Source organism: Stigmatopora nigra, chromosome 21 (assembly GCF_051989575.1).
Source record: "Stigmatopora nigra isolate UIUO_SnigA chromosome 21, RoL_Snig_1.1, whole genome shotgun sequence".
NCBI lineage: Eukaryota > Metazoa > Chordata > Actinopteri > Syngnathiformes > Syngnathidae > Stigmatopora > Stigmatopora nigra.
In genome coordinates this window covers 7,210,718-7,224,272 of record NC_135528.1, presented here as the reverse complement: position 1 = coordinate 7,224,272, position 13,555 = coordinate 7,210,718, and the positions used below count along the sequence as shown (strand labels likewise).

The window sequence follows — 13,555 nt, the reverse complement described above, 5'->3', positions numbered from 1 at the left end:
CTAGTGTAAGGTTACATTAAATTTATTTTTGAGTGTTTTGCATCGTCATCCAAGTTCATTTAAATTATTTTGTTATGTTACGAGCGCGTTACCATGCAAAAAGTCCCCTCCGTGAAATCCATCTAATTTTAGTACTATTAAACCTCTAATTATTTTTACTATGTTAATAGATGGCGAATTAGAACAAATAAAAATGTTTTTTTGCAATCCAATATCCTGTTTTGTGTGTTTTTTTTTCAGAGGGTTGGAATGAATTAATTAGTTTTTAGTTCATTTCTATGGGAAACAAAAAGAAATCGACATATGAGCTCAGTCCCATCACATATTAAACTCGTATCTCGAGGTACCACTTACTGTACCTCATTTTTAACACTATGCTCTAATCCACCATGTTGTCTACGATTCTACAGTGTATTGACCCAAAAAGGTCACCTGGCTGGGCCTTCCTAAAAAGGTTAGACGAAATTACGGGGGAGGATAAAGTGGGGGGGGGGGGGGGGGGGTCCTGGTCCAGTTATGTAACAATTTCAAGATGTCAACATTAAGTCGCCTCACGTGGCTTAAACAAGAATGTTCAAGTCTTCCCATGTGTAGAAACATCAAGGGTGCAAAACTACTAAGTCATATGACGGGGGGGAACGTGAATGGTGCTGGTCCAAGTATTTTGGTGTCTTATGAGTGAGCTGGGAACATCATGTGATAGCACGTGAAGACCATTTTGTATCATGATAAAAGTTGCAAAAGTGGCAAAAGTTGCTTCATGGATAAAACAAAGATATGTGACTGTGACTTGGCCTTAAAAAAATATAAAACACTCACCCAACGTGAAATCTCGTGCGGCATATTAGGTGAAAGTTAAGGTCGCTTTGTCCTTCTTTGGTAAGAAAACTGCTTTAATCAAGCAGCTGTTAGCTGTCAAGCTACAAACTTCAGAATCTTCTTAAATGATTTCATCTACAAGTCAAAAAAACACAAAAAATAGAAGTCATTTGCCATACAAAAAGGTTAAAGGTCTTACATGTTAACTTTTGTGTACCTGAAAGGGTTAATATGCCAAATTATGAAGTAGTTGACATAAAAATAATGGTTTAAATGTGAGCAAATGACTTAAGAGGTAAACAATATTGAAGAAACATGCACGTGCATGCAAACAAGCCGCAGTGGTGTTTTCAAACAGATGTAATAATATTCTGTAGTGTACAAAAGCTGTTCTCCACAGGAGAAAAGCCAACGGAAAATTCCTCGTCATAGGACAAACAAACAGCGTGGGTGCTCACAAGACGCTTGGACAAACTTGGCATTGTTGGGAGAAGAAGTGTTTTGCCATTGGAATCTCGGAGCTACAAGGAAGTAAAAGGGCAAATAAAAAGTTAGAGTTATTTATTAGGGCGTATGGAGTAATGCTACATGAAGCTAAGCTAGCCAAAAGTTATCCAAAACGTTGATTTGAACAGAAACTGTTGTCTGATGTTATTTAGTTATATTTATGTTAATATTTCTCTAATGCATAGTTTTTGTTGATTTAGCTTTCCAGAATAATTTAAAAATAAAACAACAATAACAAAGAAAATAAACGGGAATGTGTATAATTTAGATCATAGGTCACACTTCAAAATATATTCTTATTGTTTCTTCTATTAAAAGTTATAAATGAGTTAAAACGGTACTACTACTAATAATAAAAAGCAATAGTTAATGATTTACCCCCTTTTAGTCTTTGTCTTTTATTTAAAAATGTGAATCAGTCAAGAGATAAAAAAATTAATAGATTTTTTTAATGTAAGAAATAAAACCACCACTATTTTGTTTAATAAAAAGAATTAAATAAACACAAACAATATTGCTAATAAGAGGCTCAAAATAGAAGATTTTACCAATTTTCTCTTAGAGATTTTGCTAAATAATTCTTAAAATTCATTATATATCCAAATAATCAATAGTGATAATGATAATTATATAATGTCCTTGAGTTCCTGTTAACGCCACCTAGCATAAACCATCAACAGTGTGACAACATGCATTAAATAATATCAATAAACAACTTCCAAACCATGCACAAGCACTTAGAATAACACATACTAATGGAACTCATGCCAGAACACTTCACCCGATATATTGCATAAATAAAATTCAATTAGTCGACTGGCGCAGTTACATAAGATGCAATGTGGCAGGAGGACATGACACTCAGATAATGTCACTGGCCCTTTAATGACATATTACGGGATCGTAAAATAATGTTCTTTCTGATAACAAACTGGATCATAAATTTACAGAAGTGATCCAAATATTATTTGAAGACATTCTAAACTTCAAACACTGTTTGTAAATAATATAAAGGCCGTCTTGGGTTTCTGTAACTGATCTACAGATTAGTTGAAGGCTATTAGGATAAACTCAAGTTGAGCTTGCGTAACATGGACGTAATGTGATATCTATCTAACTGTGATTGTCCATACTAGGGTTGCTAAAATAAATCAATTAATTGACACATAATAAAATGAGAAATACTATAATAGGCAATCGTTTTGACTTTTTTTTTTACCTTTTTTTGGGAAGTTAATTTTAGTTGAGGAAAATAATGTAGTTTAGGGGTCGTTGCGGGCACATATTTCCATTCATGTCCCAAGTACATGGTACTTCATGCTCTAGTAACATTAACCCTGAGAAGGAGCATTGACTGCAAGATAATAGTCGACTTGTTATGCAACAGCCTCTTCCCGCAGCGTATACGTTGGACAAAGAACGAGTTTGAATGAGCAGTGTTTAAAAAGGTTTTCAAAATGATGTCCCTAACTGTCAATGGCAGTGAATGGGCTCCAAGCAATATGTGAATACAATGGTATAATTCCATTTTTTAAAAAGTTACAACAAAGTAAGCTGTCTCGATTCATTATTTTTATTTTAAAAACCGAAGCAGCCATTTAATTCAGTTATTTTAAATTCTCGTTTAAATACTACTTGTGAAGCCAATTGGTACAGAAAAGCAAAAAAAAAATCATATAACAATGCTAATTACATCATTGTCAATATTTTTTTTTTAAAAATCGCATGTCTACTTCCGTATTTGATGAGATCACTTTTATTACATAACAAAACGTCTTGAGTGTCCAATTTCTGGTACTAATTTTAACTGTATTACCATGATTGGAAATTTCCAAAAGTTTGTAGCAGTACAATTTTTAACTTTTTTATCACTGTTAGGCCACGAGACAGCCGTGTGCTTCCATGTGCACCCTGAAGACCGCTTTTGTTTTAAAAAGGGCAAGAATGTAGAAGGTCAAAGATAGACTATAAGAATATAATATAGTGTTATAAGAAAATCTTCAAATTTCTCATCTGATTCCGCATGACTTATCAGCATTAAGGCACGAGGTAAACTCTATTTCCACCTTCAAACAATGCTCACACACAGTCTGCACCTGCAGCTCCGGCACCCCCTCCCACTGGCTTCCTTCTCATTTTCTAGCTGTTACATAACCGAGTCTATGTTGGTAGCAAAGAGAGCCCTAAATCGTGACTTTAAATAAAAATCGTAATTAATCATTACATAGTCTTAGTGGAGGGTTATGTCATAAGATCGTGGTCCTAAATCTCATGTCAGTAATCACAAATTCGGTAATGATGTCACAGGATACGTAACAGTACAGCTGGATTAAGCTGCTCCGCATGGTGTTTGGATTAGGTCAATCCCAGCCACATCATTTGGACTTCTTTTTCTTATGTTTGTGAGTAGAAACAATAAGAAACTGATGTGGAATTGCACCAAAAATAATCTGAAGTCAACTTAATTGCCTCAAAGAATAAAACAGGGGTTTCCAAGCTAAAACAATGTCCAAAAACTAATCCTAAATCCAATAAAAAGTATTTTTCATCTAATTTCTTGGCTTTTTATCTATGCTTGACCTTGCAAATACATAAATGTGATGGCTCTTAATTCCTCCAATGAACTCATGCACCTATTTCCCTACTAAAGCCCTGCTGCCCCCACTTGTGCTAGCATTAGGTAAGATTAGGTGTTGTATAAGCTTTCAAGCACAGTGTTGCTACATGCTAATGAGCTATTGAAACCCTCACAAGCTAGCAACATCAACATTTTTGGCGTAACACTCATAAATTTTGCTATTCTGATTAAAAAACAAGAAGTAAATGTACTTAGGGTCTCATTTTAACTGGCTTGTGTTGAAATTTCCATCTTTTCTTTTCCACAGGCCAAAAAAAATAACTTTTTTTCCCATAAGAGACATGAAAAATACTCAGCTGCCAGATCTAAACCCAACATGACTGAGTGCTAATCAGGTTAACGTTAGCTACCAAGGGGAGTTGGGACTCTGACCTACTGTACAGACGGTATGAACTCAATCCCTGGCGTCCACTCTCAAGCGCGCACAGACGTCGTCTTTGTCCTCTTTAACACTTTGCGTCTTGGTGGAGATGACCTGATTGGACAAGACAGAGGAAAGGGCATGTCAATATTATGAAAAGGTGCTTACAAATGAATATTTTTCATCTACATTAACACCAATGGGAAAATCACATCAGTAGGATAATGGTAAAAGCCTGTCAAGGCCTGCCACTTGCCACAAAATGGCAGGTTGCCCGGCAACTGGCAAATGAGTGGAAAAACATTTTTTTTTTATAGGCGGAGATGGCAATTAATATGATTGCAAGAAAAATATATATCTTGAATGTTAAGTCGAGTATAAACAATGTGAAATGTGACTCATCCATGGCCGTCAATAATATTGAAATCTGCAGACATCATTTCAAGGAAGTTGTTGATCACCTTTCCTGCTTTTTGCTAAACAACGGTTAAAATATCCAACTTCAAGCCATGACATAATATTACTGTCATGCAAATGTCATCTCTGTAGAATAGCATAACATAACTGTTAAATGTTACAAAACAATGTCAAGTTCAGAAAGGGAAACCTGGGTTATGGATAAATGTGATAACCCTGATCCAAACCCCATTGAATACCTTGTGAGGTCATAAACTTCATTTATCAGAAAAATACAATCAATAAACAATATCCAGTCATCCATTCAACTCTAAATTCAAAACAAGCCGAAAAATCCAGCGCATCCTTCACATTTAATGAGATTTGCCTCCATTTTCTTGCAGTAAATTCAAGTCATTTCCTCTCACAATTATTCATACTATGCTTCTTATTGCTCCAAATTAAAGTCCACATAGCTTTTTTGCTCATTTGTTTCCATGAACATATTTTCCATCTTGCTTAAAAACATCAACACTCCAATTTTCAGACAAGTCCTCACTTGTTTTTTTTCTTCTCCAATTAAGCTAGCAAACTGTATTATATAATATCAAAACACACCCATGCTTTTAGATGTAAGCAACTGTAGCCAATTAAAATCCTCAGTCATGGAAACTGGGGTTCCCCTGGGACCCCCTCCTCCCCTAGTCGTGGGAGCAGTAACCGAACACCTGCTTTTTGTTTTGCTCCCGGATTTTTTTGGGGGGACGTGAAGCACGACCTAAAAAGACGTTTACCTTTAAATCTGGGATTTTTCAGGTCCGAGCCATTGAAAGGAGACGGATGTACACGCACTGCAGTCACAGGTATTTGGATGTGGACGCTGTGTCGCAGATAAAATATTCCACCAAATGCTGAGTCATAGAAGGAGCCCATTTTGCGCTGCAGGGAAGATGAAGACAGGCAAGAAATCTATTATAGGTAGGTTGACATTTATATTAAATTGTTCCACTAGGCACCTGAATGGGTAACTTTATTTATAAAAACGTCGACGGCATTTTTCTGTCCTGTTGCTTTAAATTTGGCATCTCATTTGATTCATGTCTTGAAAATGTTGCTGGCATGAATGTGGTTTTGAAGCATCGTTGGAGACAGATCATACAACAACAAGTGGCCATGTGAACAAATTATGATGTAAGCAGGAAAAACAAGTGTGTGTGCATGCAAAGTGGATGGCTTTGAATTTGAATTGGAAATTTTAGGATGCTTACAGTGAATTATGTTGGCATTTTGGACCAAAATTGAAAGAAAAAGATATTCCAGTCTATGTTATGATTAACTTCAATATTCATTATTCATTTACATTTAGCCTACACAGAAAAATGTTCAACCCAGATCGACCTAAAAACTACACTGATCTCCCATTAACAGCAATAGACATTTTGGTTAAATTTCAAGCCCTTTTTCTCATGTCCTGTCAACTATTTTTCATGTCAAAGTGCAGCGTGGCAAGCCTAATCAAATCAGTTAAGCGGGCTTATAAACATTTACTTTCCCCATGGAAATGTGGGAATGAAAATAAATGATTTCCTGCCCGGAAATTAAGCGTGGAAGGAAACGGTGTGATTCCAGTCACGTCTCTGACTCTTGACTGCAGCGCTCCGGCTCGCCAGCTCTCGAAAATATGATTTGCTGGCCGCTGACGGCCAATGTGAAAAGAAGAGACTCAAATTCAGTAGTCGTGACTGCGTGGGTGTCAAACGTGTTCCAACCAAACAGAATACGAAATGCCCCACGTAGTTATTAGTTAGCAGCTTGCATGGGTTCGCCTGGGTGACTCATTCTTACACCTTATGTCTCTCAAAACCACAACAATAGGATTCAAATGTAAAAATCTGGTGTACAGTGTAATTTGGCTTCTTTGATGCAGTACTTTTGGTGGTGGGGCTATGTTGTATATTGGAGTGTGCTGTATACTTTTTGTATTCTTTTTGTTGACTTTTTTGGTGGGTATATTGTGTTATGCTACCATGACGCCCTATTGACACAGTTAGCGAGCACCACGCCTTGTGGTTGGCATCTTTAAAAGAGAAACGCATATGCAAACTAGCTCAGCTTTTGTTACCCATCCCATTGAAAACATTGATGCCTCCCCACAATCTATAATGACAACATCCCATGTGAATAATTGAGAAGAACCAGGTGAAGAAATCCAAGCTGGATCAGTGTCACCACTGACGTGTTTCTTTTGGGTAAAACAAACTTTCCGAGTGTTTGCTGCAAGTATCATTTTTTGGAACGAAGATTGTTGGAAGCGAGAGAAAATAAATATAGAATTTATTGTCAGTCTAAAACTTTAACAGCAACCATTTGAGATATAATATTTAGATTTTTTAAATTTAATAAATGGATTAAAAGAACAGGATTAAAATCCAGTATTATATATTACAATATCTATTTTAGCTTTTTTAAAAGATATTTTTAGATTTTACAAAATGATTTTTGAACTAAAAACACAGAAAATGGATTAGAAAATTACAATTATTGATTTAAACAGGGGAAAAATCAGGTAATTTAATATACATCTAAAGTCTTCATTTGAATTTGATCCTAAAACAGAAAGTCGGCCCTCATGATTGACTTTCCCGGGCCAGATTTGGCCCCCGGGCCGCCACTTTGACAAAGAATGGTCTAAAGCGAACCCAGCTGCCAAGGAAAAAAGTCAAATCATTCCCAGTCTAGTTTGTTATGCAGATCCGTCATTCATTCCGCCTCCAGCTCAGGGACACATTTGCATAATGGCACGGTTATGTAACGTAGAAGGTTAGTGGACCACGTCCACAACAGATGGACCGATCGTTGGCGCAGCTTGCCCGCCGATGACATCACATCTCATTTCTTTGAATTCATTTAATAACCCTAGTACTGCAAAGTCACCTTGACCTTTTTGTCTTTTCGAAACTCTTGAACTAGCAGTGTTCTGCTTTTTTTCCGACGTCATTTAAAGGTCTTGTATGGTCAAATATGGCCAATTTATTTCCTAACCCATCCATCGCTAATTCTATTCCTATATGGCTAGATAATTCATTCATTAGTTACCATTAAACAAAACTGAACATTCCCCGGATGCTTTGTTTTGGATGGAATAACTAGGAATTGTTAACAGATAGCTGGATTTCAGTGCCAAATTTTGTTCTCTAACGCAAAATACTTCATTTTTATTCTTTATAAGAGCAGCATTTGGTTTATTTTTGCAAATGTTTCCATTTGGAATGCGGAGGAATCCATCCTCACACTCCCACGCACGCCTCTGCAGTGAGATCGTCATCATCACAACCTAAGGGACAAATCGGGGTGCAGTGGAATCCCGTGACGTATACACCCCGCCTCCCTCCTCCGGTTGTTATGGTAACAGTCGTGACGTTAGTGGGCGGAAACAACGACACCACGTGGTTTATATATAAACAACGGCTGCCCCGCTTCAACATTCGCCAAGTAGGAGCTGGAGCGTCTTCACTTTAGCTTTGAATTCCCAAAATACGAAGAATTAAACCGGCGATTTCCCGATCGGAATTATTTAAAAGGCACTTGATTTTTTCCCCTTTGAAAAATGGCTGTGACCGAAGCTGGATGTGATCTGACTTACTGCAAAATGCGAGGAATTGTGGCTGTTTTAACCGGTGAGCGAACCCCAAATCCAAACTATCCCCACCTTACATATTTTTTAACCATTCCTACTGAAAAAAAACTTCTCCATACGAACGCATTATTCTTAACACGCATGTTAAAAGTTGACGTTTTAATATTTAAAAAAAGTCAATTTCTAGTCACGACTGACGTCTTGAATGAATGACTGACCCGACTGGTTGCGTAATCATTAAACCTGCAGTATTAAGTTTCACCCAAAAAAACGCAAATCTAAAAGGATTTTTTTTGATTAATTAATGCACTTGATTATTTTTTACTCTGTCCATTGATTCATTTAGAAAAAAAACATTTTTTGGTCATGCACTCACTCACCTGTATGTCAATTTCTTCCATTTGCAGCTTTCATCAAAGAGAGAAAAATGGGGTTGAATGACTTCATCCAGAAACTGGTATCCACACCTCATATCTGCCAACAGTAAGTCATCATATTCAATTTATAGACAAGATTACTCATTTAATATCACCCAGGGCGATCGGCATCCCATCCATTTGAACCCTTGCGGGTTTAAACGAATTGGACGTCAATAGCCGTGAATGGCAGGGCAACATAAGCATGAATGAAAAGTCTATTTATGAGTTAATCTGCCACCTAGAACATTCTGTGAAAAGCTTAATCTGGGTCCAAGAAGGCCGAGGGGTAAGAATAGGTCTTTTATGATAGCCTGGAACAGTGTAGTACTTCTTAATCACCTTTACACAATCCCCCGTGTTCAGTGGGTAAACCTATAAGCAAATTAAAACCACCAAAAAAAAAAGAGTTTGGGAACTAAGGTGTTGCCGGGTAGAGAGGGTTTTTTTTTTTTTTATGTCTTGCTATGGGAGTGACAAAATGTATTTATTTAAACTCTAACTTCAATACTCCAACTATTCACTTACATTTTTATAGCTATCACTGTCATTTTTTTATATTTCAAAAGTGGGTCCATCATTTATTGACATTATTATGGTTTTAAATGATTTTTTTTAGTTTTATTTGAGCATTAATCTATTCCCCTTCTATTTTTTTCCACTTGCATTATTTTTGATTAGATTGAAATTTCCATCTTTTTATATACATGACTCCAACATTGAGTTATTTATGTTTTGATTTATTTTTTTTTACTCCCCTCAATCTTTTCCGCCCTTCAAACGTCTCAATGCCGTCCTGCCTTGTCATGAGTCAGACACTTAAGCTTTTACTCAGACGGGTTGACCTGTCTACAGGTGTCAGTGGGTTCATTCCCTCTACTTAACTTACTCTCCTTAACAAAGTCTGCTTTATCTGTATTTCAGTGTGGAAGTCAACAATTTCCTGAAAATTGATGAAAATCAGAATGAAGACGTTGAAAACAACCTATCTGAAAAAAGGGTAAACATAACTACCAAGCCTCGTATTTATTCTACTTATTTTAGTTGATTTATACTTATATATGCTCATTTGGTTTTTCAGATGTTCTTAAATTCACAAACTTCTCTAGCCGAGGACACACAGTGAGTACAAAAAAATGGACAAAATCCCATTTTGGCAAATGACGTGATCATAATTAATCGTGATTTCTTGGCAGAATCAAACCCTGCGATTTCGACTATCTCAAAATCATCGGCAGAGGCAGTTTTGGAAAAGTTCTACTGGCCCGACACAAGGAGTCCACCAAATATTATGCTGTCAAAGTACTCCAGAAAAAAATCATCCTCAAAAAGAAAGAGGTAAGGGATTTTAACATTTCTAGTTTAAATGCCAGTTAGTTCCAATCAATAACATATTTTTTATAACATATTTTTCTTCCAGCAAAAGCATATCATGGCTGAACGCAGTGTACTCATGAAAAACATCAAACATCCCTTCCTGGTAGGACTACATTACTCCTTCCAAACTACTGACAAGCTGTACTTTGTCCTGGACTACGTCAACGGTGGCGAGGTACGCTTCAAAAATCATACAATTAGCAATTTTTTAAAACAATCTCCACGCGAATTTAAAGCAAATTTTGTTCTCTCCAGTTGTTCTACCATCTTCAGAGAGAAAGAATCTTTCTAGAACCTCGTGCCAGATTTTATACTGCTGAAATAGCCAGTGCACTGGGTTATCTTCACTCCCTGCATATTGTGTACAGGTAGGCATAGGAAAACTCGCCCTCTAGCGGACGCTTGTAAGTAAGCATGACGTCTCATTTTTGACCTTTTTTTTGACAAAAGGGACCTGAAGCCTGAGAATATTCTGTTGGACTCCCAAGGACATATTGTGCTAACGGATTTTGGTCTCTGCAAAGAAGGACTTGAAGCTAATGGCACGACAACAACCTTCTGTGGGACGCCTGAGGTAGAAATACATTTCAGTTTTAATTTTTTTTGCATGATTAAATAGCTAGTTTTTTTGTTTTTCCTCAAAATTTAAAATACATAATTTTAAGTCAAGAATGTACTATTTAAATTTGCTAATCAAGTGGTCTATTTATCATGACTGCTATAACTAGCATATATATTGGTAACCATAACTAGGAATTTGGGAGATGATTCCTATCTTTTTTATTTCCTCCCTACAGTATTTGGCTCCCGAGGTCCTCCAGAAGCAAGCGTACGACCGAACAGTGGACTGGTGGTGTTTGGGTTCCGTACTCTACGAAATGCTTTACGGACTCGTAAGTTCAACTGATACTATAAAACCTTACTAAACCCATAACAAACAGACGATAAATGAATTAACTCTTACTTTTTTGGATGGCGCAGCCTCCTTTCTACAGCCGCAACACGGCGGAGATGTACAACAACATCTTGCACAAGGTTCCGGTGCTCAAACCCAACGTATCCAACGCGGGAAGGGAGCTGCTCGAGGGTCTCCTGCAGAAGGATCGCAGCCAGAGGCTGGGGGTGAAAGATGACTTTGTAAGTACACAGTGATGTATTCGGCCATACTTGACATGGAAGATGTATTGAATTGTAATATTTCTTACTGCAGCTGGAACTGAAGTACCATTCGTTCTTCTCGCCAATTAACTGGGATGACCTGATGGCCAAGAAGATCACGCCACCTTTCATCCCCTCTGTGGTAGGTTTAAAATTTCTAGCAGGGATAAGAAGATAAATACATTAGTCGATAGCCAAAAGCTACTTTTATATTTGAGATAAACAAAAAGGGCACAAACAAAACTACACAATAGTAACAAATAACTATTTTAAATTGCACATGGGTGATTAGCACAGTCACATTTTTGATTCCAATAACACATTTGAATGTTCAAAATAGGAGTTTTCACCTCAAACATAGTTTTGGAGTAAATCAATACTTACAAAAGATAAAGTTTGTACACGTTTGTGTCAATCTTGTTTTGATTGCAAAGTAAAAACAGCTTGGCGTCAAAGATCGTCTATTGGCAAACAACGCTTTTTGGTGGTTTGAAAATGTTCACTGAAGAGGTCTCACTCTTGATTATTTTAACCTAAACGTGCAAAACATTGATTTTATTTATATTTATCAACAAGGAATAGCTTCATGTATAGTTTTTTTAAAGTACATACAACTCTTGGACATGACAATTTCCAAAATAGAAGCCATCTTACTATTTAGAACTGCATTTTTTCATACTTGGAAGCATTTATAGTATATTTTGACATGATAAAGTATCAATATTAATACAATTTCCCACTTGAATTTGCAGAGTGGTCCCACAGATTTACGCCATTTCGACCCAGAATTCACCCACCTCCCCGTGTCATCGTCCCTGTGCAACGACACATTCAGCGTGACCAGCAGTATAAAAGAAGCGGCTGGGGCATTCCCTGGATTTTCCTACGGGCCTCCCGCTGAATATTCATTTTTGTAAATTCCGGCCGGGTATCATCATTTCATATTTTTTTCCCAAGACTGTCCAGACTCTGGATTGAGCTTTCTTTCGACGGGGACCACAAGGCAGCCGCGGGATCTTAGGTCACGACATATAATTGATCCTGTACTTCTGCCTCTAAAAAGCGTGCCAATTCCGGGATCATGCAACATTACATAGTGCTCCCTGATTGGACGAAGAGAAGTGCCTGATGTTTCAAAAGTGACAATTTGTCCGGTTTGCGAGCTGAAACGGCGTCAAAGTGTGTTATGCAAGTCAATATGGGTCAAGACAATTGACAGTGTTGTCATATCTGTATAGTTTTGTTTCATTCTTTGGACCAAATGACTGAAATCTATTTTTTTTAAAGTACTTTTCCCCGATAACGATACAATATTGATTCTTTGCACGATATATTTTGCAATTTTGTGATATTATGTAGATGTTTAACATAGTTACATTTCACCTAAAGCAATGTACATTTTAAATTATAAATAGAAAAGTGTCTTTTTAAAGACTTATTTATTTTCATTTTGCTGTTATTTTTTTTAAATAAAAAAGGGTAAGACTAAATTATCTTTGCGTTTGACGGTGGTGACTGAAATATTTTTTATAAATCAAATGTATTTTATTTTTTTCTAACAAAACTGCATGTCCAAAACAATAACAATGATTTAATTGGATGATTGATGAACCAATCACAAGGATCGATTCATTTATCCTCACTCCACTTGTATATATATGCAATATATATTCATAAATACAACATAACCTCTTTTCATTGAATGACAATAATTTCAATCACTGTTAATGGCAGTCATTTAAACGGCAACAATAATTTTCAACACTACAATCTATAAGCATCATTTAGGGAGAAAAAAATGAATGTTTTGTGCCTGTCCAGGACAGCCTGACCCTTGTATCTTGTGTGTACAGTACATATCTTGTATTCCAAAACCTGTTGTTTCTTCCTGTAGATATCTTAAATTGATATATAAGTGCTTAATTAACTTGATGAAGGACAACAGGATGGAGCAGGATTTGGCATTAGCCACAAGCTTAATAGGGTTTCTTAAATGTGCAATAAAATCCCTTTGGCTCAGACAGAGATTTATCGACGGGAGTAATAATGTATAAAGTTGCGTTAAAGAACGGAAACGGATCATTTATTGCTAAGACAAATGAAAAGTGATGCATGTAAGAAGTGCATTTTTTTACCCTGCTGAAAAAAAACAATCCATATTTGGAAGTGCTTTTTTCCCAGATTGCATTTATTTTATTTTTCCTTATGTTGTTACTGTATGAAGATTTGAGTTGTTTAATTAAAGA

The 13,555-nt window shown here is 36.6% G+C and overlaps 1 protein-coding gene and 1 long non-coding RNA gene across 3 annotated transcripts; one reads left to right on the top strand and one right to left on the bottom strand.

Moving 5' to 3' along the window:
- Positions 1 to 498: 498 nt before the first annotated feature.
- Positions 499 to 9,009, bottom strand: LOC144214743 (uncharacterized). The gene is made up of 4 exons (XR_013330277.1): positions 8,739 to 9,009; positions 5,516 to 5,660; positions 4,337 to 4,439; positions 499 to 954 (listed from the first exon to the last, which is right to left on the bottom strand). It is a non-coding gene; the product is annotated as an uncharacterized LOC144214743 (long non-coding RNA).
- LOC144214742 (serine/threonine-protein kinase Sgk1) lies at positions 5,423 to 12,802 on the top strand. 2 transcript variants are annotated; one of them, XM_077743378.1, is made up of 12 exons: positions 8,170 to 8,398; positions 8,766 to 8,841; positions 9,699 to 9,774; positions 9,856 to 9,896; positions 9,971 to 10,112; positions 10,195 to 10,326; positions 10,407 to 10,519; positions 10,602 to 10,725; positions 10,949 to 11,044; positions 11,133 to 11,288; positions 11,362 to 11,451; positions 12,062 to 12,802. In XM_077743378.1, exons 1-12 carry the CDS (start codon positions 8,329 to 8,331, stop codon positions 12,224 to 12,226), a joined length of 1,281 nt encoding a protein of 426 aa, XP_077599504.1. In that variant the 5' UTR covers positions 8,170 to 8,328; the 3' UTR covers positions 12,227 to 12,802. The 2 variants fall into 2 exon arrangements, with proteins under 2 accessions (XP_077599503.1, XP_077599504.1); XM_077743377.1 differs by lacking the exon at positions 8,170 to 8,398 and adding an exon at positions 5,423 to 5,699 and having other exon boundaries at positions 9,699 to 9,896.
- Positions 12,803 to 13,555: the final 753 nt, after the last annotated feature.